Raw genomic sequence first — 27,067 nt, 5'->3', positions numbered from 1 at the left:
AATTAAATTTAATTTGAATTCTATATAAGATTTTATTTTTCTTTAATGATTTTATTTATTTAAATATTATAGAATATTATAATGAATATTCTATTTTATTAGTTTTAAGTTATTATAATAAAATAATTTAATATTAATTTAAAAATATATAAATTGAAATTTTATTCTAATATTAATAAAACTATAATATTTTATAGTTATAATAAAATTCTTATCCAAATATAATACAATATATATATACAACCTTATTTTAGAGTGAAAAAAATCAAGAACCCAACAAACCCCGGTATACGCTACACTGATAAGTAAATATGTCAATAATAAATTAATGTATAAAAACATATCATTCCTTGTCTTATGAGATCTATATAATTTTGGTTCAATCATTAATTCTGTCTAAATTTACTTATTTATTTGATTTCTTATATTTTAACTAATTAAATTATGCTTTCATAATATCTTAAATGAACTTTAGGTTTAAGGTTCACTTAACTAGAAATAAAATAAATAAAACATGCAAATTTGAGATACTGTAGCTGCTCTCAAGTATCAAGGAGATGAATAAACAAATACTCCGTCAGTCTATGTATCCAAAATTCACACCTTTTTATGGATTCTCTCCGTCGCTCCATTTCATCTTTCATCAACTGGTTTTCTAGATGACAACCAAAACCTATAAACAATTCTCCTAACCAAGATGCCAAATTAGCCATAATTGTCAAGAGAAAGGCATTTTCTTCATCTAATGATGTATGGTGAGGTTTTTCATGAAAAATTTGTGAACAACTATATGAACCAATATAAGATATCATGAGGTGAATTTCAACCAAAAAAACTTAAAAGTAGATAGTTTATTGGTCATTCTACTTATATTAATTATTTTTCTTATTTTTATTCACTGTGGAACTTTCAAATTATCTTATTTTTAACATTCTTTTTCTGAAGTGTGAGTTTTTACATGTTTGTACACCTACCTCTTAAGAGTACATAATGGTGACCATTATTTTGAAAAGATAATGATACTTTAATTCATTTTTTTTAATTCACTTTTAATCTATCATTTCAATAATCATTTGATCATCATATTACATTACTAAAAAAAATCAAAATAGATGATATAATAATAATCGAAATACCGAGTTAAAAATAAATAAAAAAAAAGTAAGTTAAAATATCATTTTCTTATTTTATAACATGGTCAAGACATATTTTCTTGAAACGAATGACTTTAGATACAAGAAGATACTACTGTGAGATTTTTCATCCCAACTATTATCATGATAATCATCGTTTTCATGGAAGAAGATGTCAAAAGATTCAATACCAATAAATTTGAACAAACTTGAATAAGAACATGACATCCCTTCCAACATAAAAACTTTAATAAAGAGAATTTATTGATCTTTCTACTTATATATTAATTATCTTTGTCATTTTTATTCCCGTAAAACTTCCTACTCACCTTAAACTCTTAATCTGTATCATATCTTTTAAAATACAAACACAAAGCAGAACTGATTCGAAAGAGGAAGAGGAAGAATGTGAACATGTAAGTGAAAGTCTTTATGATATGTGAGAAAAGTCAACATGTATGCAGAGAAAAGCCCGAGTAGTGATGATAAACAGATTCTTTTGTTGATGCTGTCTATGACCTACACTCTACCATACATTGCACATTACTGGCACCCACTTTCATCTTTCCCTCTATTTTTATTTTTTTTTTACCTATTTTTGTCTCAATCTGTACTGTTTACAAGGCATCACTTTTCAAAAAGTTTTGCTCCCAGTCTCAAGGATTCCCCACACCTCTAAAACATCTAATCTCACCATTAAGTAATTTTAGTTTATGTTCTCATAATGTATCCAACCTTTCTCCAACCCTCCTTCACTCACTCCAGTTCGTTTTCCACCATCTTCTAGTTTTCCTAAGAAACAAACAAAACCCAGAAACATTTCTCCTACAAAGATGGCAGCGAGCAACAATGTGATTGTATGCATAAACCTCGTGGCCGTGATCCTCTCAATCCCGATCATCGGCGCCGGAATCTGGCTAGCAAACGGCCAGGCAGACACCTGCGTCCAGTTTCTGCAGTGGCCCGTCATCATCCTCGGAGTTCTCATCTTGGTGGTGGCTCTCGCAGGTTGCATTGGAGCCTTTTTCAGAATCACCTGGCTCCTCGTAGTGTACCTCGTTGTCATGCTCGTGCTGGTGATACTTTTAGTCTGTCTGGTGGGCTTTGTTTACATGGTCACGCTTCGAGGTCATGGCAACATTGAAGCTGACAGAGCTTACTTGCAATATCATATGAACGACTTTTCTGGGTTCCTTCGTCGAAGGGTTAGAAGCTCCTTCAAGTGGGATCGCATCAGAAGCTGCATTAGCCAAACCAACGTGTGTGCTGAACTCAGCCAGAGTTACAGAATGGCCGAGGACTTTTTCAACGCACATCTAACGCCCATGCAGGTTAAAGTTCAATGCTTTTGTTTTGTCTCAACCAAAGTAACCATATAACTTTATCAAGTTTCTTCTAAACATGGCTTTGGTTTGAACCATTTGTTCTTGAACTTTTTAAAAAAAGCTACCTTTATTTTACATTTTTTGTTGCTTGGATCTTCTGCAGTCAGGGTGTTGCAGGCCACCAACGCAATGTGGGTATACGTTTGTGAACCCAACCTATTGGATTAGAGCGTTCAACCTAGGAGCAGATATGGATTGTCTGCAATGGAGCAACGATCAAACACAACTTTGCTACAACTGTGACTCGTGCAAGGGTGGTTTATTGGCTAATCTTAGGAAGGAGTGGAAAAGGGCCAATGTGATATTAATCATCACAGTCATTGTTCTAATTGTGGTGTATTTGGTAGGGTGCTGTGCCTTTAGGAATGCCAAAACTGAGGACCTCTTCCGCAAGTACAAACAGGGGTATACTTGAGAAGGTTCTGTGTGTTTTTGTTCAAGTTGATTAGTGGTAAAGTTTCTTACTGAACAGTTTGTGGTGATGAAATTGGGTGACTTAGTTTAAAACAATTATTTGAGGCTATGTTTAGAAAAACATAATGCATGTATGAATTTGTCTCTTACTTATTTTAGCAGAAAAAAGATGGTTGGTTTTTTGTGGGGTGTGTTGATTAAGGTTGAAAGTTGATAATGTAAGGGTGTTAAGAGGTGAGCGTGATTTGTGGAGGAGAGCACCGAAAGCTGAATACTCGACTACCGAGGCAGCAGTTACATTGGCCTTGAATCATTTAAAATGTATACTACTTCGAGGGATTTTGGCGCTCCAAAAATGTACCTTTTCAAATTCAAACTAACTTGCTTTAATTAATTTAACTTTCTCAATCATTTTGAAAAAAGGAATTATATTTTAGCCGAATTTGTATTTTAAGATGAAACATTGGATATCAGTATGTATTTTTAGATAAACATTGGACATTTGCATTTCACAATTGAAAGTCACGATTTTTAACCTTTTTATCAAACACATTGTTAATTGTTTCAGGTCCCATGCTGATTAGAGATAAGACAAAATTATCTACATAATTTGGTGTAAATATTACCTTTTAAGTTGATTTTGTGAGATTGAGTTAGGCTTAAAATTTTCTTCTGAGCATGATATCAAATTCATAAATTAGAGTCTGTCCTAACATGATTTTTAGTTTGTTAGGCTTATTGTGTTGCTTGTTATCGAGAGATCTGTTGTTTATTCGGTCAATTGTTTTATCTACTATCGGATCACTATCGAACCATCTATTAATGATTAATCTCACCTTGGAGAGCTAATTTTATTCTATTGAGTTAAACTTAAAATACATAAAACTTAAAATTAAATATAATAAAGAATAAGAAACATATTTTTTCTCTATCTTTATCTCTTGCTTTACTTATGATTTCTATATGTTTATCTTTTACCCTTTCACATGTTCTTTTTTATTTCTAAATAAAAAAGCAAGTTAATTAAATATTTATTGTTCATGATTTTATTTCTTATATATTTTGCTTTATGAAGACAAAAAGGTAAATTATCTCTTGTCCCACTTGATACTAAAGTATTCATATTAAATATGGATAATATCGGATTAAGCAAGTTGGACTGAAACCCAATCCAACTTAACTGACGCTCAACCTTAAAACTAACACACGGCTTCATTGTTTTAAAATTTTAATGAGTTTGTTGTGTTGCTGCGTGCCTTATTCACATTTCAATTAGGATTTTTTTTCTCTTTTTGCATAGAATGATTATTGCATGCATTATACCTTTAGTTTGATTTTGTATTAGAGCCGTTCAAACAAGCCATCCAATCTAACTCGGTCCATTACGGGTTGGCCATTTAATGAGTCAACCCAACCTGACTCATTTATTAGTAAGTCCAGGATCCATTACGGGTCGGTGGGTTTTACTTAAAAAAAATCCAATTTTTTTTCAATCATAAATAAAAATTATAATTCTAATTAAAATGTGTATAAAGTGAAAGCATTAAGTTGTGAAATTACAAAACTAAAAAATCTAAAACACAACCAATGTTACAAAATTAAAAGAGAAATGTCAACAAACTTCAAATCCAGAATTGCTTAAATCATTATTCCAATAATAAGCTTTCGTCACTACAACTAAGTGGATTCAATTCAATCCGATGCACCTACAATATTCACCATTAATAATAGGTAGTTAAAATAGGAAATTAAACTTAAAATGATAATGATAATTCAACCAAAATATCCGGTAAGAGCGGCCCAAAACCAAGACGAAATGTAATCATCTACAAAGCATAATTTCCATATTAGACATGTTATTCCACCCCAAGTGTTGATGCACATCAAAAAGCATACATAAAACACACAAGTCACATCCAAATACAATCCCAAATGATGTTAAAGCAATACAAATCATACAAGCATATACACAAAGCAAGAAAAAAAGGAGTAACAAATGGAGACAACAACTCGTTTAAAATTTGGAAACAAACTTGATTGTGAAGAAACTCGTTCGGATGAACAATGTTGTCGTTTGAAAGCCTATGTAGGAGCACGGTCATCAGTCTGAGACTCGGAACAAAAGCTATCAAGAAAAGGAGAAGAGCCTACAAAGGAGAGGAGATGAGCTTTCATTCGAATCGCTGAGAATAAGTAGAGAGAGAAAACATTTAGGTTTTGGAGTCTGTGTCTTTTAAATATTAAATTTAAATATTTAATATTTAATATTTATAATTGGGTGGATTGGTGACTCAATCCATCTCATCCACAACATAGATAAATTAGATTCTTAATAAATTGAATTTATTTTCTATCCATATCAAAATTTACAATTTCTTTTAATCCGACCTTACTCAAATTCATGGGTTAGATTGGATTGGGTCGGGTTATATTCTATTTTAGTTGCTCTATCTTGTATAGCATGGCAATCTCTTTGTAATAAATAGTTTTGTTGTGTAAAAAATGAATTCATTGATATTATTAATTGCATCAACTCACTTTAGTATAAAAAACCCCCTTTAGATGTTTCTTTGCTTCTATACAAAAGAAATTCTCTCATCTTTAGTCAACAAGGTCAGTTATCAGGCACATCCAGTCAGAAATTGTCACTTCATTAAAATGTTATAAAATGATATTAAATCATCACTATGCCAAGAAACTATGAAAAGCCCTGATTTTTTTTTTTCAGTTAAATACTAAACTCCAGGTTCGTCTTAAGTGCTCTTCAGAAAAAAAAAAAAAATTTGCTGCTCTGTAAAAGATCTAAGATGTAGCGGTGCATTAGATCAGATAATTTACAGAATCGCAGAAAAAAAATCGGAATAAAAATAGTTTATAGAACATAAAACAGGTCCAAATTTGTATATCAATACATCTAACACATCATCTTAGCCTGGGCAATTTTGATATATACCTGCAATAAAAAAGTAGAAAACAACAATGAACCAAGATCTCCCTCAATTACATATATCATCAAATTATAATATGTACATAAGGTGTTGATTTTTGTAAAGTTAAATTAAATCTAAAGTATTTTTTAATATGAAAAAATTTCTTAATAAAGCGTAGTGTCATGATTCGGCACGTTTTTTTATTTCGGACTTGTTCGTCAGATCTAACCTATTTTGTCACCGTTACTTATGTGGCCAACTACCAATATTTGGTCATTTGTGTGGCTAGCAGTTATCCATTTAGTTCAGTTAACAATTTTGAACAGTTATCCATTTAGTTCAGTTAAATTGGGCCACTTAATTTATTTTAGCACTTCCCATATCATGGGCTGGATTACACTTGGGCTTGGAAGTGTTTGAGATGTGGGTTAAAACCCAATGTGTGCACTTGTCTAGAAATAGGAAGAACTAAAAACAGTTTAAATTAAGACAATGAATTAATAAAATATGATAATTTTGCTTCACTTTAATTTTAATTGAATTAAATATATGTTTATTATTTTTTAAACAAAATGATTTTGTCATTTAATTTTTGATTCCTAAAAGCTAAGGTTTACTTTAAGAAAATCATCGAAGGTTATAGCATATTCAACCTAGTTAAATAACCTTATTTTACTCTATCTTATCCTTGAAAATAATTTTGTACAAATACATACGCATACTATCAAAGTTCTCAACAATAATGATAATAACAATCACAACAACAACAATTTATAACATAAAAAGAAAATTATTGAATTGATAAAAATAATGTCTTGAAAAGTTCCTTCTCATCTTGGATAAGCTAGAATGTGAGTGTTGGTGACTATATAATGGACTCTAGGTTTATAGTATTTCTTATTCTATCAAAGACATCTTAAGTTTGTATTTAACTTTTTTTTTCTTATATTTTTATAATAGAGTGTTGTGAGGTTTGAATTAAATTAAATTTTTACTTTGAAGATTGTGAGTGTATTTGAGATCAAAGGACATGTTATTCTTTGGTTGTTTTTAGACAATTTTTTTTTGATTTTGGAGTTTCTAAATTATATTTATGTGTGTCTTTGTATTTATCTATTTCTTTATTAATAGGGTGATTCTCGGGACAAAGACAATTTATTTTTTCCAACATAAATGTCTTTGTTGTACACCATTTCTATGATTAAAAAACTTTTTCACTTAATTTGAAGTATCATTCTTCACTAGAATTATGATAGGATGTTTGGTAGAGCAAACGCAAGAAATGGGCAAAAGGAGAGTAAAAGGAAGGAAGCGAGTATTTGAGATTTGTGACATATAAGAATGAGAATTTCAGAAATTTCCACCCATTCTGCGCGTGTCAGACAAAGTCACCATTTGCCCATTCATCCCATACACTCAAGATAGATACGTCGATCCCTTTACATCACAACTCTGTCCCACCAACACAAACTTCAAATTCTAAGGATTCTATCACTTCAAATTCAATTCTTTAACAATTCTTAAACTATTTATTTTCAACCCATTAGATTATAAACTGAGTCTATGTTAATGAGATGAAGTATTTGTTAGAGTATGGGGATGGTTGAAAATTGGAAGGAGAGTTCCATGAAGTGGCCCTTTCAGAATTGAAGCGTGTGTTTTTGAGTGGTTGGGTGTTAGTGCCCAAACAAAAAGCCTACTCTAGGTGGTCCTATATAAGCATTTATGGTTTCTGTCTGCCTTGCACGCTTGCTACACCAACACATTCATACCTTCATACTATTCATTTCCTTAAGTTAATCTATTTTCCACCAATGCTATAACAACCCATCTCTTCTTAATTGGGAGAGATTAGTCTAATCAGTTTTTTAGAATCTCAACAAATTAATAAAATGATGAATGAAAGAAAATTGCAGTGAACATGATGAAGGGGTGTGTTCGATCCAGGAGAAATTTTGTTGCAAATAAGATATTTTCCACTGTGGTAACTAAAATTAACTACAGCGGGAGTGAAATGAAATGGTGCTTGAATTATTTTTCTGAAACCTAGAAATGTGTGTGTGACCGAGTGGGTTGGCATCATTGCTTTTAGAATTTGTTTTTTCTTCGTCACTAACCCAACAACTACCTTGAATTTTACGCCCCAATTAATATTGTTCTGAAACCATTTGAAAGAACAGAGATGAAGGTGGAGAATTTTTTTAACCCTCTCATGAAAAAAACTCGAAAGCAAGCCTATGATTACTAGTTTTCCACCTAAAAGCATGTGATCTACAAGTCCAGTTTGGCCAACTGTTGTGTACTAGTAAATCCTAAGCCCTGACTTCATTAACTCCATTTTGAAGTCTGATTCAGTAACTGAACCCCAAAATGCCATAATTGGAATCTGAGCACCATAGGAACAAGTAAAATATCAATGCTGCATGTCAATAAAAAAACCATTCAATGAATGAGTTGACTTTAAGACATGACCTAACTCCCTTCGACTTCAAAAGGAATAAATGGACATGACTTTGTGCCAATTTTTAATTCATTATACCACAAAGAAGTGACTCTATCACAGCCCCAGAAGACAATATATATATCCAGCTGCAACAGAGAGATGATTCCACGTATACTGCACAAGATTTAATTTTAGCAACAAACATTTTCTTTAGAAAGAAATCATGATAGATATGCAAATGCATCATACTGAAGGAGTGTCTGTAGACACTTGTTTGCATGAGTAATTGAAACATGTTCAAAGGCTTAACGTGCCAAGGATATATTTCTTTTCTCAGTTGATGTGTGTGCTTCAGATAGCACCAAAGTATGGGACATTATTTCTGTGTGTTACGTTTTATTCGTACAGATGGAGAAAATTTAGAAAGAAATTGAATAGTTCCAATAGTAGAAAATAACGTGGTTACTATCACTTGTCTAATAGCAAATAATGGTGTGAGGCAAGGTCATCATCTGTCTCTCCTCTTTCCCTTTAAACCCTTTCAATCAAACGCAAATTAAGAAGCCGTGGCACTCAAAGGTAACCATAGTTCAACCCATGGTTCCGTCTTTTCTTATTATCTTAAATAAAAATATAGATTCTGATGGATCAGATCATTGTGTCACTGCCAAGTTTTGAATCACTCAACATTTAATTAATTGCTATAGTAAACAGCCACGTGCACGATGCATGCATCCCCTCGAGTATAACGATATCATTTTTCAGAATATATATATAAATATATGTATATGTGTATGTATGTATGAATAGGGAATAAAAGATGGATAATTTGTATGATGTGGATGGGGGAGGCCATGAAAGAGGCCATCTTTTGCTTTAGCTATAAATCATGATCCTATTCTAAGGGCAAGTAGATAAGTGACATCATGGGTTAAAAAATTTCATTAAGTGGGACCACAATCACCTGAAGCTACGGAAAAACAAGGTTTTATGACTCTCTTTCAGCAAAAGGTGTACATTTGATGAGAATTCAATGATGTAGAAAATTAGAGTTCCTATTCCCGAATTATAAATATAAAGTCTTTTTCAGTTAAAGAAGGAGAAAAGAAAACGGAGTTTAAAGTTCAGAGAGAGTTGTGAAAAAGTTACGTAAAGTTGGGGAACATTTTGGGAGAAAAAATCGGGTTATGAGCGAGTCATGAAAAGAAAGAAGCTAATCTACACTAGGAAAAGTAGAAGGAGGTGAGTTAGATGCACATATATTACCACCACTTTCACACTCTAATAATGTGCTCTTACATGGCAGCCACCACCATGCATCCCGCAGAAAATACTTAAACAACTTGCATCATAAACCACTTGCATCACACTATTGCCTCTATAAACCACTTTAGATGCCCCAATAAAGTGAAATAAATAATTTAAATGCTTTTTTGCTTAGGGTTTGTGGCGCATTATGAATGAATATATTTCTGTCACTAAGTACCCTTTTCCTGTCATAATATATATACTAAGAATAATTAAAGAGTATTTTTAATCAGTTAATAACTCTCTCAAGAATTGGTCTCAAGTCTGCCATCATAAATCGTAACCATATTAAGCTACACTGCAACTTGGTTATTTGTCCCAAAGAGGTATGATGGCACATACGTTTACTTAATTAGGGTGACTGCATCTTGATGAATAGAAAAAACTGAAGCTTGTTGAATTGCCGGTGCATTAGCCACTTTCCATTTACAGGCCATTTAATTTATAAGAGTAAAGCGGTTAACATCAGTGACGAGAGTTGAAATGAAATAAGGATATGAAGGCTTAAATCACACGGAAGAAACTTTAGCAAAGACTAAAGAGGCTCACCTAATTCAAGATAATACCTTTTTCTATTATTGATGTGGGGAATCCTCTGTGTAAGCTTTGTCTCGTATTAACTTAATTAGTGGGAAGAAAAATTGAACTGACATATGATGTAACCCTACTCCGGGGACGTTTTTAGTTAGGATTCGCCTCTGTAACATGGTTTTGTTGCCTCCCCTCTTACCTAATCCTGTTTCATTTTTGACATTCGCATTCACCGAATCACTTCACGAGTTAACCGGTACAAACAAACAACGGCGTTCGTTAGGGTTAATAATGTTCCTTTACCCCCCTAGTCAAATCAAACCCACCTGTTGAAATGAAAACCCCATGCTGATTAGAAACAAACCTTTTTAGCCTTTTTCTTGTACTAAAAAAAATGTTGGATTAATTAATTCTACATTTCATAGTAAAATGTAATTTAGTTTTAAAAAGTGGGAGAATGTTCTAGCGTAGAGTAGTACGTAGGTAGCGATGCGTTGGATGGTTGTGGGTTGATTACCTGGAAGATTCTTTGCCGCGTGTCACACTCTTTCACCCATAACCACAACTTCATCATCAAACTTTTGCCCCGTACACGTCAAGCCACGGGTCATGCACCACCACCCTTCTCAAACTTCTAAATCCATCATCTTCAACCCCCATGAAAAATTTCTGTAATTAAAGAAATGCAAGCACCACCCACGTGTCACAATTGGACCATCAAAGAATCTACACATGTATCACCTCCTCGGCTATGCCGGATTACCTAAAACAAAAGTTACTTTCTTCTTTTCAACTCCTTGTTATCCCTTCGATCATCATTTTCTGTGAATCAAACATTTTCCTTCCTTTAATAATCCCAATCTTTTAGTCAAGCATGCACTTTCCCGCATTATGAGCCGTAATTAAATAGTTTTTGTTAATCTCAAATATTTTAAGAACCCCGTTGCTTTTACAAACACCGGGTTGATTTTTTTTTTTTTTATCAAAAACCTATTTGAATAGAAAATAAAAATTGAAAAATAAGATATGTAATGTCGACATAGGACGAGGTGTGGTAGGGTATAGCATAATACGTGGAGGAATAATTTCCGTGTAGACGGTAGTAATTAGAAAAGAAGATAAGAAAAAGCGAGACACGGAAGTAGTAAAAAGTAACGTGTTGAACAGGCATTTCTCCACGTTAAACGTGTGACGGTAGCGCGCACGTGAGACTAAAAGCATGCCAAAGTCGGTCTAAAGCAATAAAGTTAATAACCCGCTAATAAATTTTAATTAATGACACATTAGACGGTAAAACATGTACAAGGAAATCGGAAGAAAAAAACGAACGCATGACAAGACACTTAACGGCCTTCACCTGTTGGGGATAGAGATTGGGAAATCTCTTATTTCTCAAATTTTCGAAATAAAAATAGTTTCATATATTATTTTACCTTTTAAAAATAAATATTTTTAATTATTTATTGACTTAAATGACCTGGTAATAAAACTGCTTATCATCACATTTTGCATTTCTTTTTTAAACATGGGAACAACATGAAGTTAAAAAGTTGATCTGAGAGAATGGAGAAACACAACAGTCCATTTTAACTAATTGAAGCTATCATTTATTACTTTAACTTTTTGTAAAACGGACTTGGTGAGAATCTAAAATCTTACACTCTAAGAAACATTAGCTGAACAATGAAAAGTCAAAACAGTTTCCTTAAAATCTTAGGCATTCTCCATCAGGAAACATTTCACGTTAGAACAATTAAAACCGCGATTAGTTTGTTTCTCTTTGCAGGGGATAACACATATCTTTTCCAAATTCAGGAAGTTTAACATAAATGTTTTAGTTCAGTGGGAGTAGAATCGAAGTCCTTGAGGTAAAAAAACACGTTTAGAATGACTCCACTAATAGCTGTAACTTTATCATCTCATGATTAGACCCATCAACAAATTGCCGAGCTAAGAAAGTCCCCAATAAGTCTCACTAATCTCTTCTGTTTACGACAAACCCCATCTATGCTTTAGCTGATAATAATAATGCGTTCATTTTACACGCCCACTAAACAAAAGTTGGATCAAACACTCCAAGCCCTACGATTTCAGCGTGGGGGAATCTACCCCATGATTGAGAGAAGATCAAGAGATCGCAGCCGTCAATGGTGCTCAATGTCATCCGTCAGATCCAAGACTAGGGAACCGCCCATAGAATAATCGTTTTTCTTTTTAATAGAGGCGGCTGACCAATTCTCCGTTTTCGAGAACCAATACAACTTGGCTTTCAGAAATCCCAATGAACGTTTGACACGTGTAAACGCTGACGAACCCGCCCCATTTAAGCCGGCTGCAGTGGACCCACCTCCTTGGAAGCTTGTATTACCTTCGCCACTACCACCATTCACCGCCACTAGCCAAAGGTTACATTATAACACTGGGAAATTATAATTTTCTTTTTCAAAATAAACGAAATGAAAAAAAAAAGAGAAGAGTATTTCATTTGCAATAATATATATCTTTATTGTGATATTCTCATATAATTTAGACATACCACCTATTTTCCAAGAAGTACATTGTCATCATCATTTCATTTGTCCTCATGCCCAACTCACTTAGCCACTATGTACATCCTCTACCCCAAAACTTAGGTATAATTACCTTAGAAACCAAACCTATAAGTCCTTATCATCATCTTAGCTAGGTCGAAAAGAGCCTTGCCTATTATTTTGCTACACGCCATTGTTTTGATCACTGCACCATCAACTATTTCACAGGTGTCTTATTTTCACTACTTCTTCTTCAGCCTTTTCCAGTTCTATTGGACTTTATATATATAAATATATACAAGACGCTAGAAACTGCTACAGGAAACATTAAAGAACAGAAGGTGACAGTTCCGATACTGGCCTAGAAAAGCTCGAGTATTGGAACGGTGAAACCTCGTCGAAACACTTGCATTAGCATTATACTTATATCCAAGGGCATTATAGCAAATAACCTCAAAATACCCACTATCTAGTACTCTATGATTAGTCCCCCCATTGGGGCTCGGTGCGGTATTCCCTTTCTTCTCTTGGCAGTTCTGTAATTAACCGAAGTTGGAGGTGGTGTGGAGGGTGTGAAGCTCTGAACTTTGCAGTTTTTCTGCAGGCCATGGACGCTGTTGCTGCTGTATGAATCCTCAGAATCTGATGACATTGCCGTTGACTGCTTCTTCTTCTTCTGTTGGTTCTTAGATGTTCCAACAATCTGCAATCCATATTCACATTGATTAATGAAAAAAATTTAATACAGACCATGAAAATTAAGGTTGTTGAGGACATTAGAGTTATAGACTAATTAAAGGTTAAAAGTCAACATTCAAATCCCAAGATTTCAAACGCGGGTGGTTGATTAATGCTCTGAGAAAATTAAGGCAAAAGTATAAATTGAAGGATCCAAGAGTCCCGTGAACCAAAGGGTACCCATTTTCATGGCTGTGATAAAAAGTCAACTCGTTTCAACTAAAAAGTGTTCTATGCTCCCTTTGAAAAGAAAGCAAAGCAAAGTCCAAATTTTCCCAGTTTGCCTTTTTTTTTCTTTTTTGCAAAATTCCTTAGTCAGAAGCTTAAACAAGGAATGAAAGACATTGGTGGTAGGTAATATGAATACCTTGCAACCAAGAGAACAGAAGCGGTAAGAATCAAGAAGGCTTCGCTCGCAGACTTCACATGTGTTTGTGACCCCTTTTCCTGGCCTTGGCTGAGGCCTCTCGTTCAAAAACACCACCCTTGCGCTGTTGATAATGTAGGTTTGGACACCAGTGATGTCCAACACCTTCTGAATCTCAGAAACCCTGATCACATCATGGTAGGAGGACCTCCTAATCTGTCAACAGTTAACAGGAAAAAAGAAAAAACATCAGAAGACAATGGTTAAACGTGAGACACACCACACGCGTTGAGAATAACTCAAAATCACCAAAAGCTGACATTCTTTCTTCCATCGTGTGGTTACTTTCACACCATTCTAGGAGTTGGTAAATGCAGGAAACGGTTGGACGAGGGACAATTGGGAACAGAAATTGAAAATAGAAACCAATTAATGATAGTTCGAAATGTTTGCAAGGAAGGAAAGGTGGGACTTTTAGCCAAAAATCTAGAAAAAATTGGAAAAGTATCTAAGTATCCCCATAAAAGGAAAAGGGGTGATTTTGATAAACAATGACTGTGTGAGACCTGAACAAAAATGTGTCAGATACAAACTTTTTGTGCAAAACTTGAAGAAAAAAAAATGATGAATGGTGTGACAAACCTGGATTGCACGGTGATCCTTGTGGTGGGCGAGGCAGAGAGAGCAGAGTGGGCCGTTCATACAGTCCAAGCAATACATGTTGCATTCACTCTTGTGAGAATCAGCATGTAACTTGCATTGAACAAAGAAGCTCTCTTTGAGCAGTGGCTTCAACCACGGTGGCCACCTATTGTCCTCATCATCAGGGCCTCCAGCACCCTGTTCAAAATAATCAAAACCAAAAACTTTACTTTAATCACCCCCGAATAAGAACAAAACAAAACACAGAATCCCAATGCATCTACCCCAAAAACCCAGAAAACAAGATTAGCTAGACCCGTGAAGAGGAAGTGGATTGAAAGAATCTAGTATGGTCGTTTACCATGATTCTCCTGTTCTTGGGCTTGATTTCTCTGACAGCGGTGTCGTGGTTTTCAATTGCCATGGTGGTCGGAGGGAGAGGTTGTTTGGAGTGAATGTGATTTGTGTTTTTGAGGGAAGAGTGGAGAGAAAGAGTGATGAAGTTTGAAGTTTGAGAAGTGGAGAAGAGTGGGGGCTATGAGGGAGGGAATGGGTTCTTGTAGGACTTGGAAGCGGTAGATGATGGCGTTTTAGAGAGAGAGAGAAAACGAGTGAGGGTAGGGGTCGTTCTTATCCGCACAAAGTCTTCACCCAAACCTAGCTCCGAACCCGAACCACCAAGATGCGTTGGGCGTAAGGAACCCACCTCCTTCTTTCCTTTTTAATCTTCATTAAATATTAACATCTCATTTTCACAACCCTCTCTCTCATCTTATCATTTTCTTTAATCACTCTCCTACCTTTATTTATTTCGCGATTAAAACATTTTTTTTTCACTGTGCCACGCTTGTTTCGTCCCATTCTATTATTAACAAAATAATTTATTAAACTTCTTAGTATATATATGGTAAAACATTTGATATTTTTTTCAGGGCTGCTCAGGTACTTGTCCTAATCCAACTTGCATTGGCTATTAATATGAAATATCTTGCAATTGTTGACCAGAAATTGTACTACCTATATTGGGTCTTGTCTTGTCCCTACTACGCGTATACAAGCTAAATAGCCTCAACAATTCTTCGTTTCTCACTGTAAAATGTTGATAAATTAATCAGGTCCTTAACCAACATAACCTTGTTTGGAAATAGGATGTTACATTAAAATATATATATATATATATATATATATATATATATATATATATATATATATATATATATATATGCATTGTACATATAAATAAGCTAAGAAGTTAAAGAAACCGGTGAATTTATATGCGAAAGCTAATAATTAATATTAGGAACTGAAGTGTAAGCATCAGGTTGGCCCTAATCATGTGGGTTAGGTCTTGGTTGGCCATCCTTAATTAGAGTTTAATAAGAGATCATGATAGTAGCATTCCAAGATGGGAAACTACAATTTCTAGACACATATGTTGTTTCAACAAAGAAAATGGAAATGTTTCTGTCCCGTTTTTTAGGTAAAGAGAGTTTTCCTTTTAACTAATGTTTTTCAGTATGCAATGTCTACGTACTCTTCACGAACCAAATATTATATCGTGTTCGGATATTTGCAGATGTAGGTTTTCTTTTGTATTCCTTTGCGGTGAGAAACTTTCGTTTCTTTCCTATTATTTTTATGTGCTCGATGACATTTTTAAAGTTTACCAAATAGGATGTACCATTAATAGAGTCAATTTCAAGAAGTATGGATATCTTTTGTTGAATAAATTCACTCTCTGAAGCTCACAGAAAAATTAATAACATTTATAAATTTACATTTATACCTCACATTTTTCTAGTACATTAATTTTAGTTCTATTAAAATAAAAAGTTTCAACATATTTCTACCAAAAGTTTAACTTATAAATGTTCAACGCTACATAAACTCAGTCTAGATTCTCCCTGCTATGCCCTTCACTCTGCAACTGATCCTATCCCTGGCTGGAAGATTTACTTTTACGTGAATTAGTACCAATCATTGGCTTAATTATGATGGTAATTTGAAAATGGTGATTCAGCGATTATAACATTGTTAGTGACAATGATGCGTAGTAACAGTAGAAGTCGCAGAGAGTAGATGTAATTGATGACTAGTTTTTGCAGAGAATTTGTGAGTTGAAAGGTGCATGAAAGTTTGGAAAATAGCAGAGGGTTATTACAAATTGAAATAAGTGTTTTTAATAATATAAAATGTTGTTTTGGCCTGTATAAAATGCAGGAATGCCATAGATTACACAGTATTTGTGTAGGATAAAAAGGTGTAATCATAATGAGTTTTATTTTGAGTAGATTAGATAAAAGTCCACAATCGCATAAAGAATTTTCCATTAACAATCAATGACTGAATGGAAGACCATAAGTCATTACTAATGGGGGCTGCCGCCACTACTGTACCATCAAAATTCAGCAATATCCTTCTTTTTTTTCTTTTATAATATATATATATATATATATATATATATATATATATATATATATATATATATATATATATATTATAAAAGCTTTGAGCATTTCAACGCTATCACATCCTGCAAGAGTCACATGTCTATTTTTATACAACGTATCATCATCTCATTTGAGAAAAATAAAAGTAGCTTGATAAAAAGACAAATTTAACATTATTAATACAGTATATAAATGTAAAGATTAGATTTAGATGAGTTCCCATTAGGTAATTTTCTAATGTTTTTGCTGGTTATATTAATAAGAAATAACACTTATTTTTTTCTCACATTAGTGAATCTTATACAAGTTCTTTTATTGCATACACAATACAAATATATATATATATATATATATATATATATATATATATATATATATATGTGTGTGTGTGTGTGTGTGAAGAAATCTTACAAGCAAAAGCAACCATTGCATCATCCAACAATAATTGGGTGTAATTATAAACAAATTATATGCCTCTACGGAAATTATTAAAGCTCAAATTGTAAAAAAAGAATAATGATTACAAAGGATTTTTTAATTATTGGTATAATGTTTCTACAGATCCAATGATTTAAAAAATGTCTTGTTTTTAGTTTAAAGAAATACTCATTTTTAAAGTAAATTATAAAATGAATTAAAAAAGGACCCCATGGAAAATAAATTTATTACAACAATATATATAGTTTATGGATTAATATATTTTTAATTTTTTAAAAACATTGTACTTATGTATTTCTTTTTTCATAAATAAGAGACCAAAATGAGACAGGGTTTCTTGAAGAACAAGAATTATATCTTACCCATTTTAATAAAGAACGAATGAAAATAAATATTTATTTTGGACTAAGAGCAAAATCTTATTTATAAGGACTAAAACGTAAAACATATTTAATTAAAAAGAACTATATAAAATTATCGACCTAAGTGTATTGAGTTTGGCTTCTCTAAAATTTTAAATTTAAGATTTTTGAGAAACAGTAGTTAAAAAGAAAAAAACAAAGTTTATTAAAAATGGTCAACTAAATACCTTCACAGAAATTAATTATATCACCCAATGAAGTCTTACATATTACAGCATCAAATTTGATCTTCAAGTATTTATCTTCTAATTTACATTTATGATTATGATACTCTTTTCAAAGAAATGGACAATAAAGAGTTAATTATTGTGAAAAGTTCATATTTGTTTAACTGTATAGTATTTTATGTGATTAGACTCAGATCTTATTAGTGTTGTATCTCCTTAATAAAACTCTCTCAGTAAAACCTAACGGCCAAAATCTCCAAAATCTCCAGTAATAAACATTTGAAGCAACATCAAAACCAAACTCCTATCCTCGTTCCTTACACATTGTCATCATCACTACCATGGAATTACCCTTGTTAGATTGCGAACACCAGTGCAGTAAGGACTTTCTGCCCCGGTTATTTTTCGCATTTTGCCTCGGGTCTGGAACCGAGGCATATTGGGGCGAGGCCAAAATGTACCCCTTTTGGCCTCGGTTATCACCCGAAGCCTTATATCCACTTTTATGCCTCGGTTATTTCAAAACCGGTGCCATATACCCAGTTTCACTTCCGGCGGCGATCCACTCTCCACCACCTCATCTCCGCAATCATCACTGATAGGAGCCTCAGTCCAGGGCAGATTCCGCCGCCGCTACCGTTGTTATCGTCCTCATCGCTGGCTCTTGAAGAGGCCCTTTGATCATAAGCTTCACCCTCGTAGTTCCTTTTGTAGAAACTCCCTCCTCTGTTGTATATGCAGAGATCCATTTGAAACGACGAAGTTGCGCTGTTCGGAGATGATGACAGCGCCGCCACCTCCTCCGCCTGCGGCGGCTGCGCGTTCACGTCCAACCCCCTGGAAGAACCTCCCAACTCAGATGACAAACTCCCTGCATGTGTCCACACGAGACCCATAAGCCATCAACGAAACTCATATCCAATGGTGGAGCAGTTTATCTTCCGCCACGCACCCCGCGTACTTCCGGTCGTGAACTCCACCAGCGTCACCGGCGGTGGGATGCTGCAAAGACACCATTTTTGTGGAGAGAGAGAGAGAGAGCGCGCGAGAGAGAGAGCGAGGGGAATGAGTTGCAGAGGCGCAGGCGCGGGGAAGAAAAATGGTTCGCGAAATTCTAACCCTAAATAAACCCTATGGCTTCGGTTGTTAGGGGAACCGAAGCCATAGACCCCCTTTTGGCACCGGGTCTCCTTGGACCGAGGCCAAACAGCTAACGTCCAGCCACTTTTTTGCTTCGAGTCTTACTGGACCGAGGCCTATACCACTATTTGGCATCGGTTTTGGGCGAACCGGGGCCTATACCCCTTTTTGGCTTCGGGTATTTGGAGAACCGAGACCTAAAACTTGGCTCTAATTGCAAAAATGCCACCGCGCCATTATATGCTTCGGTTCCTGGCCAACCGAGGCATATAAGACGAGGTAAAATGAGAATTCTGCACTAGTGGAACATTAAAAATCTGTTTCTAAATCACTTAATTTTCATTTTTTACTCATTATAAGAAATTACTTTCTATGTACTCTACCAATGTTTTTTCTTACATTTATGATATACAAGACCTTTAAAAGAATTGTTACAAGAACGAACAACTTCATTTCACATTATAAATTATTACCGGATGATGTTATAATTTCTGTACATGATTAATGCGTATAAGATATTATATCTTCATTCAAACATAATAAAATAACTAAGTAAATTCAACGAAATCTAGATGAAGTTATTTGTGCTGATGTAGACACACAGTGACTACAATTTTTGTTCTGTTAAAAGTCAATTCAGGTTATATATATTTAAACATTTACAAGTAAGGTATTTGACACCTAATACTTTTATATTCTCTGTGGAAACGTTAGTCTTGTACGTTTGTACCCCGCATAAATAACATATAATAAGATTTTGTATGTAAAATTAATACTTAGAACTTTTATAAAAAAAAAAAAACGAAAAAAAGTTGAGCTTATTGAATGAAGAAGAAACATAAAACAACCGAAAAAACAGATCCCAACCATGATCATATAGATCATTCTTCCCATTATTTGATGTTAATGAAAATGGTGCATTGATGAGACTCAAATCCAACCATATCATGCTCTGTGTGCTTCTTCTTTCTTTAATTAATATCTTGTTTTATGAACCATATCTTTGATACGATTAATCAGTGGATAAGCACTGACCACTCTTTTGATACACACCCTTCATTGAGTTTAGGTGGACATTATATAATTTTATTCATATAATTGTGGGGTTACGTGGGATGGAATAGGAAAGATATTTGTAAATTATTCTGCTTTCAACAAAGGTGTCGGGTCGTGGACCATGCCCAAATTGCCAACAGTTCCTTTCTTTGGTTACTGAAAAACTTTGAGACAACACCAATGGACGCAACGGAACACAGCTTTTAAAAAATAAATAGATACTCTTACTTAATGCAAATATAAAGGAATTATGGGTGTGACTTCGTCGCCATTCAAAGCATTCAATACAAATTTGTGAAGAATCATTCTAAGCATTAAAATATTTACGCGTAACCATCACATAATCCCATGTTTCACGAGAGACTTAGATGTTTTCAAATATCACACCTAGCGCAGAAAATTAATTTCGTATTGCTTGTTCTCCACGATGAACTTGTTTTTTCTTTTTTTTTTTCTGGTTTTTTTTTTCCGACACCCTCCGCTTTTGTTTCGTTGGTTTGCTTGGCCAAAACTGTGTACCCTTGCAGGGCGTGGGTAGATGGGAGATTATATAGTGCAAGAAAACATAGAAGAACAGAACAAGGGAAGAATATGTTGTTTCACTTGGGCATGATTGTTTATTTGAAATGACTTCTTGAGACATATTTGTTACAGTGAGGAGTTTAGATATTTTCTTCAGTCATTTCAGTTTACCCAAGTGGAAAAAAAAAATGAATGAATGTGTTTCCTAACTTTGGTCGTGTTGATCTGTATCAACTTTTTTAGTACTTTATATAAAAAAAATTAAAACTAACTCATACAACATATACCGAGAATCTAAATACGAGTCTAAATCTCACATTGAATAAAAATGAGAAAGTTAATCATCATATAAGAATCAAGACCTATAAATTCACTGTGGATACAATTGAGGATACCTTTATGTTAAAGATACATATCTTGAAACTTGTTTTCATTGTCTTTTTAATAATCAACATAGAGTTTCTTTTTGCACTTATCCTCCACATAGAAGATTACATGTTCTAAATTTAATTCACACTGATTTAATTAAGAAAAATAAATAAAAATGAGGTACTTTTTTTATGGACTCCCACCCCATTATGCAATTTAAATGTGCAAACCGTTGCATCAGATTTGCTAAAAGAACAAATAAAGTGAGAGACAAAGAGACAGAAGTTGTGAGTACCTCTAGTGAGAAAAGAAAAGTATTCATCAGAGAGAGTGAAAAAAAAGAGAAGAGCAATCAGTTTATCCATCCTGTGTAAGTTTGTACAGAAAAGCTACTTTAGAGAAAATATTTTATTCCTCATCTCATATATTGTGGTTCCTTCTCTTGTTTATTTAAAGTACCCATTGAAATTTCTTATCCACCTTGTTGGTGAAGAGAATGGTGATCTGGTGTTGATCCTTAGAAACTCCAAGAGAACTTGTAGTGTACCCATTAATTATTATTAGTAAAAGATTTTACTGGACGAAATCCTGTGGGTTTTTCCTCCATATTGAGGTTTTCCCACGTTAAAAGTTTTGGTGTCTGTTCTTTCGTTCTGTTTATGCATTTTATTATTTTGCATATTATTTATTTAGGGATTTGATCTGAGTTTTCCTTCTCCTTGTTTATCTATTAATTTTGAGATCTTCCCAACAACTGGTAATGGAGCCTGGTTCATATGGTGATCGGGTCCGACAAGTCCTTGTATAGAAAGTCTTCCCGACAGTGAATCAGGTAAGTATGTTTAAGTATGTTTGTGTTTGTCTTGTTAATATGAACAACGGTACAAGTAAGGGATACTTATGGCTGGAAATGCTTTCGCTCGAGGGGGAACTACCAATGTCAAGGGACTCACACTTGAGGGTGAGATTGGTGAGATTGTTGAGAATCTAAGTGTGAGCCTAAGTCCAACGTTGAGTAAAAATGAGAAAGTAGAGCACCATGTAAGGATAGAGACCCATAAACTCATCACCTTAAGGTTTTGGATTAAAGATGGTGAGAATCTCCTATGTGTGGGTTGGGAACATGTCTCATTGATGTTATATCTCCTTAGTTAAAGGTGTTAATTTGGCCTGACGATCCAAACGGATTGGTCCGACGACCCAAATGGTCGGTCCTGACCTGACGACTCAAATGGGCCGATCCCAGTTTGATGACACAGATGGGCCAACCACGACCTGATGACCCAGATGGTCCAGGCTAGCCCGACATCAAACATTGGCCTGACGATCTAGATAGGCCAGCTCGGCCCGACAAACGAGATGACCCGGGTCGACATCTTAGACATGTCGGCCTTGAGCCAATGACAAAAATTTTAATAATATATTTAAAAAATATATATTTTTCATATTTAAGAGGAAAGTCCCTGGGTTGGCTTGGACTCACATGACTTTTTTTGTTGGATTTTGTACTTGTGAACTTAGCTAAATTGACAACTCTACTAGTGATTATCTCTCAAAAGACCCAACAATATAATATATATATATATATATATATATATATATATATATATTTTGTTTCTAAAGTTTATTATAAACTTATGAATAAATTAATTTTATCCTTTAAAATATAATAGCTTTTTTTTCTAAAATCTTTATAGAGAAATTCACTTTTATATCATAAATATATTTACATATTTTTAACTATAAATAATTGTTCTCAACTACTAATGGAAACTGTATTAATTTATATGTGACCTGGTTTTCAAATTGTTTTTGCTTGAAAATATATATTAAGTTTGGACGTAGGTTTCACTTTAATTTATTGTGAAACTTTTTTTCTATTTTAAATTATAATTAAATTTTAATATATAAATAGGATGTAAATTTTATATTACAAGTTGATTTTTATGTTAAGATAAACATGAATTTATTTACTAAATTACTGTGAATTTGATCCATAATCTATGAATCAGTCTAATCCACCTTTGAATAAGTCTTTCTTTTAGGGGACCCCTAAATCAAGGGGTAAAAAAATCACTTCAGTCTCTTAAGATTCTCTAAGAGTGGGTTAGGATCTAGACTAAGGTGACTTTGACCTCATTACAAGACTTCAACTAATTTTTTAAAACAACACCTTCAAAGGTCGAGCAAAGTTGTCTCAGGCCAAAGGCTGAGAAGTGGTAGCCCATGTCGAGGTCATGATGATAGGACAACTATGGTTAAAGGTTTAGATGGACCAACCCAAATTAATGGTCACAATGGACAGTGTGCGATCTTTTAAGGGATTAGGGGGTGCCATGATTCCCCCATTTTTTTTTAACTTCTAAATTATGTGTAGTATATGTTAGGAATTTTCAATTTTTTTTGAAATTCTTTAAATTAAATGTAGTTTATATTGAAAATTGATGGAAATTAAATTACGTATCTTATAAACCCCAATATTTAATGTTAATAAATAATAAAACATTAAATCAAATATAATAAATAATAGAAATATTTATTAAGATATTCTTTTATTTTTCTAAGTTTCTCATAATTTTACTCGTCTCTTACTCTTACCTATTTTCTTTTTGTTTCTGCAGAAAAAAAAATTATGCATAAAATCTCTTCTTTTTCTATCATCTCTCATATGTTCTCTTCCATTATTTGAAAAAAAAAATATATTTAACTCTTTCTTGTCTGACTTGATAATGAAATATTAGTTTAATAATTAGTATTTTTTTTATCTCATGAATCTTTTGTATATTGATTTTTTTATGAATATAAAATAAAAATTAATATACTATATGTATTTTTTCATAACAAGTTTTTAATTGTGGCTTGATTATACTTTTCGTTTAGTAATTATTTTTCTGAAATTTTATTAGATTATGATAAATTATTTTTAAATCTTAAACTTTTTTTTTTAAAGTGATAAAAGGAAAGTTACACGTAAAGATGAAAACAAGATAGCTTAAAGTTTGACATGCTATCTAATTGGTTTTAAAAAAATTCTTATTGGCAAGAGTATTCTCTTACTAATGATGCACCTTATTGTTTGGCATGCCATCTATTTAGTTCAAACTTGGTGGTTTAGTTTTGATTCAATTATTGATGAGTTAAAAAATATAAAGGTACAAAGGACAATTTTAAATATGTGTGATTTCTTATTAGTTACAATTATACTAAATTATATATTAATTTTTATTTGCTCTATTTGAATTCCCTTTCAAGTAAGTGGTCAACCTTCGTTAGTGCTTAGTGACAATAATTAAATATATAAATTTTAAGTGTATTATTTATTTTAACCCGCTCAAAATTATTGACCAAGATCCGCCACTGACGACGAGTCAACCCACAAAAAATCAAGATGGGTCAGACCGCCAAAAGTTGGGATGATGTGCCTTGAGCCATAGGGCGAGATGGCCTGGACCGAGCCACTCTCTATTTTACATGAGATGGTGTGTTAAAGATCTCAAATTAGCTATAGACGTGGCAAAAATCATAACTTGTAAGTAGATATTCAAATATTACTTTATAAACCGATCTTATTAAGTTCAGATAGCATGAATTAGGGTTTTTTTTTCTTATTTTGTTTTGAATTCAAGTTACAAAGTGATATTTATTTATTTATGTACTAAACCTTATTTTCTTTTCCTTTTATTTTTCTTGGTTATTTCTTTTAGGTTTGTGTTTTTTTTTCAATGATGTTTTTAATACATCTTCAAGTTTTATACTATTCTAATAGGGTGAAATATGTTTTTGGTCCCTTAACTTTCAGTGAATTTTGGAATTAGTCTATTTCGAAACTTTAGACCAATTTAGTCCTTCATTTTTTGAAATACGTGGATTTAGTCCGTTTAATCAAATTTTGTTAAGTTTATTTGACATTTCAAACACGTTTCATAATATTATTTGACTTAATATTAAATCAAAAATGTGTCAAACAGTATAAACAACTCAAATACAATCCTGAAATGCATACGAAACATTAAATAAACCTAACAAAATTTGATTAAAATGACTAAATTCACGTATTTCAAAAAATGAATGACTAAATTTGGTCTAAAATTTCGAAATGGACTAATTCCAAAATTAACTGAAAGTTAAGAGACCAAAAACATATTTAACCCATTCTAGTATTGTATTATAATTTGAATATAAAAGACTTTGTTAGTCCCTTAATAAACCTTAATTTAAGCAATTTATTTGTATGAAAAATAATTAAACCTTTTAAACTTATGCATTTACTTATATAACTATTAACATACTTAGAAACTCACTCTACTTAATTCTTTTAATAAAAACATAAAGTTATTAAAAACATTTATTGTTAAAATAAGGTAGTATGTATCATTTTAATGACCACCATACAAAATATTTAATTTTACATTTGTTATATTTGATTCATTAATTAATACGTAAACATAAAGATATAGTTATAACAATTTAGGTATTGTAATTATGATCAATTGAGAAATTGGTATGTTAAATAACATAAAATAATATTTTATATGAATACTTGAAACATTAATTTCTTTAGAACAAAGTCTTAGAAGATTATGAATGGATCATCTTAATTACTACTAAATCTATCATGAATAACAAGATCCATAAGGTCATAGCCATTAAGTGAAATGGTTAATCAGCGAAGGTTGTGATTATTAAAGAGTATGTGAATGTGTAAAGTTTTGCTTATTATGCTAATAAACAAAGGTTTGCTCATCACTCACTCTTAAAAGTATGTTAAAATCATCCTATGTGACATCTTTCTAAAGGCGGTAGGCAGCTTCAAGAATTTTCGTGACAAGTCCTAAACAATACTTGATAAATATTGATAACCAAAAATTCATCAATAATTTCCAAAACTAAAATATGTCTATATATATCTTATAGAAAATATTGTAATTAGATTTTTTTTTCTCTTCCTCTTCTTCCTCTTCTTGCATCGTCGTCACTATTATCGTGTTCGTCATTATTGGCACTCCTAGCTCTTCGTGCTCGTACTTTTTCTCCTCTTCCTTCTTGTCCTTCTCCTCTTCTTTCTCCTTCTCCTTCTTCTTCTTTGTTGTTGGTTGTCACCTCCTTCATTTGGGGATGCCTGATTGAAGTGAGAATTTATAACCCATAAAAAAAAACTAGACCTTGAAATTATTGGGAGCGAATTTAGTGACTTTTTCAAGGGAAAAATTATATAACTTTATTTCATTTTCAGGTCCTAAATGACCCACTTCCATTTTTAAAAAAGAAATAATGATAAAAAAAATAAAAATGAACTAAAGTTATGTGAATTTTTCCACTAAAAAGTTACTGAATCTATAAGGATTATTAATGGATATTTTATTAGATATGTTGAGAAGTTCAAAGGTCATAAATTTATTGTCATCTCATAACACTAGGATTATGGAATAAAGAAATGCAAAGTTTCTTAAAAATAACTTTATTAGTGAGAATAATTTAATTCAAAATATTGATTTTAAAAAGGATAACTTTGAAGTTCAACACTCTCAATCAAATGATAGATCGTTAGTCCTCTTTTAGTTCAAGAACATGTTAAATAAGTTCCACTAGTTGTTGAAGATGTAGATGAAGTTGTTGAGGAACAACTAATAAATGTTGGAGAACTTGTTGAGAAACTAGTTGAACAACAAGTCTTTCATCAAGGTAATAAAGCAACATTAAGAAAGTCTATACGAATAAAAAGATAACCAAGCGCGGAAGCAAAACCCAGATCAAATCTTCCTAAAATAAATAATATGTAAAACAATAAAATGCATAAAATAGAGAAGGGAGGAACCAACAAACACCAAAATTTTTAACGTGAAAAAACCTCAATATGGAGAAAAAACCCACAAGACCTGTCTAGTAAAAACTTCCACTAATAACAAATTAATGGGTACATCACAAGTTCTCTTGGAAATTCCAAGGATCAACAGAGCACTATTTTATTCACCGATAAGGTGGATAACAAACTCCAATGTGTACTTTAAATAAACAATAGAGTGAACCCCAATATATGAGAAGAGGAATAAAAATTTTTCTCCAAGGTAGCTTTTCTACACA

General features: G+C 32.9%; 2 protein-coding genes across 2 annotated transcripts; one reads left to right on the top strand and one right to left on the bottom strand.

Annotated features, from left to right (window-relative positions):
• Window positions 1-1,781: 1,781 nt before the first annotated feature.
• Window positions 1,782-3,308, top strand: LOC114172966 (protein TORNADO 2-like). Its single transcript, XM_028057136.2, has 2 exons — window positions 1,782-2,464; window positions 2,622-3,308. Exons 1-2 carry the CDS (start codon window positions 1,967-1,969, stop codon window positions 2,931-2,933), a joined length of 810 nt encoding a protein of 269 aa, XP_027912937.1. The 5' UTR covers window positions 1,782-1,966; the 3' UTR covers window positions 2,934-3,308.
• Window positions 3,309-12,623: 9,315 nt separating this feature from the next.
• Window positions 12,624-15,033, bottom strand: LOC114173276 (protein RGF1 INDUCIBLE TRANSCRIPTION FACTOR 1-like). Its single transcript, XM_028057559.1, has 4 exons — window positions 14,784-15,033; window positions 14,423-14,620; window positions 13,781-13,996; window positions 12,624-13,378 (listed from the first exon to the last, which is right to left on the bottom strand). Exons 1-4 carry the CDS (start codon window positions 14,844-14,846, stop codon window positions 13,145-13,147), a joined length of 711 nt encoding a protein of 236 aa, XP_027913360.1. The 5' UTR covers window positions 14,847-15,033; the 3' UTR covers window positions 12,624-13,144.
• Between the last annotated feature and the right edge of the window lie 12,034 nt (window positions 15,034-27,067).

The sequence above is a fragment of the Vigna unguiculata genome, chromosome 2 (assembly GCF_037176805.1).
Source record: "Vigna unguiculata cultivar grain cowpea cultivar isolate G323 ecotype 2 chromosome 2, ASM3717680v1, whole genome shotgun sequence".
Classification (NCBI taxonomy): domain Eukaryota; kingdom Viridiplantae; phylum Streptophyta; class Magnoliopsida; order Fabales; family Fabaceae; genus Vigna; species Vigna unguiculata.
The sequence above is the reverse complement of the archived record's forward strand: the minus strand, read 5'-3'. Positions and strand labels throughout refer to the sequence as shown.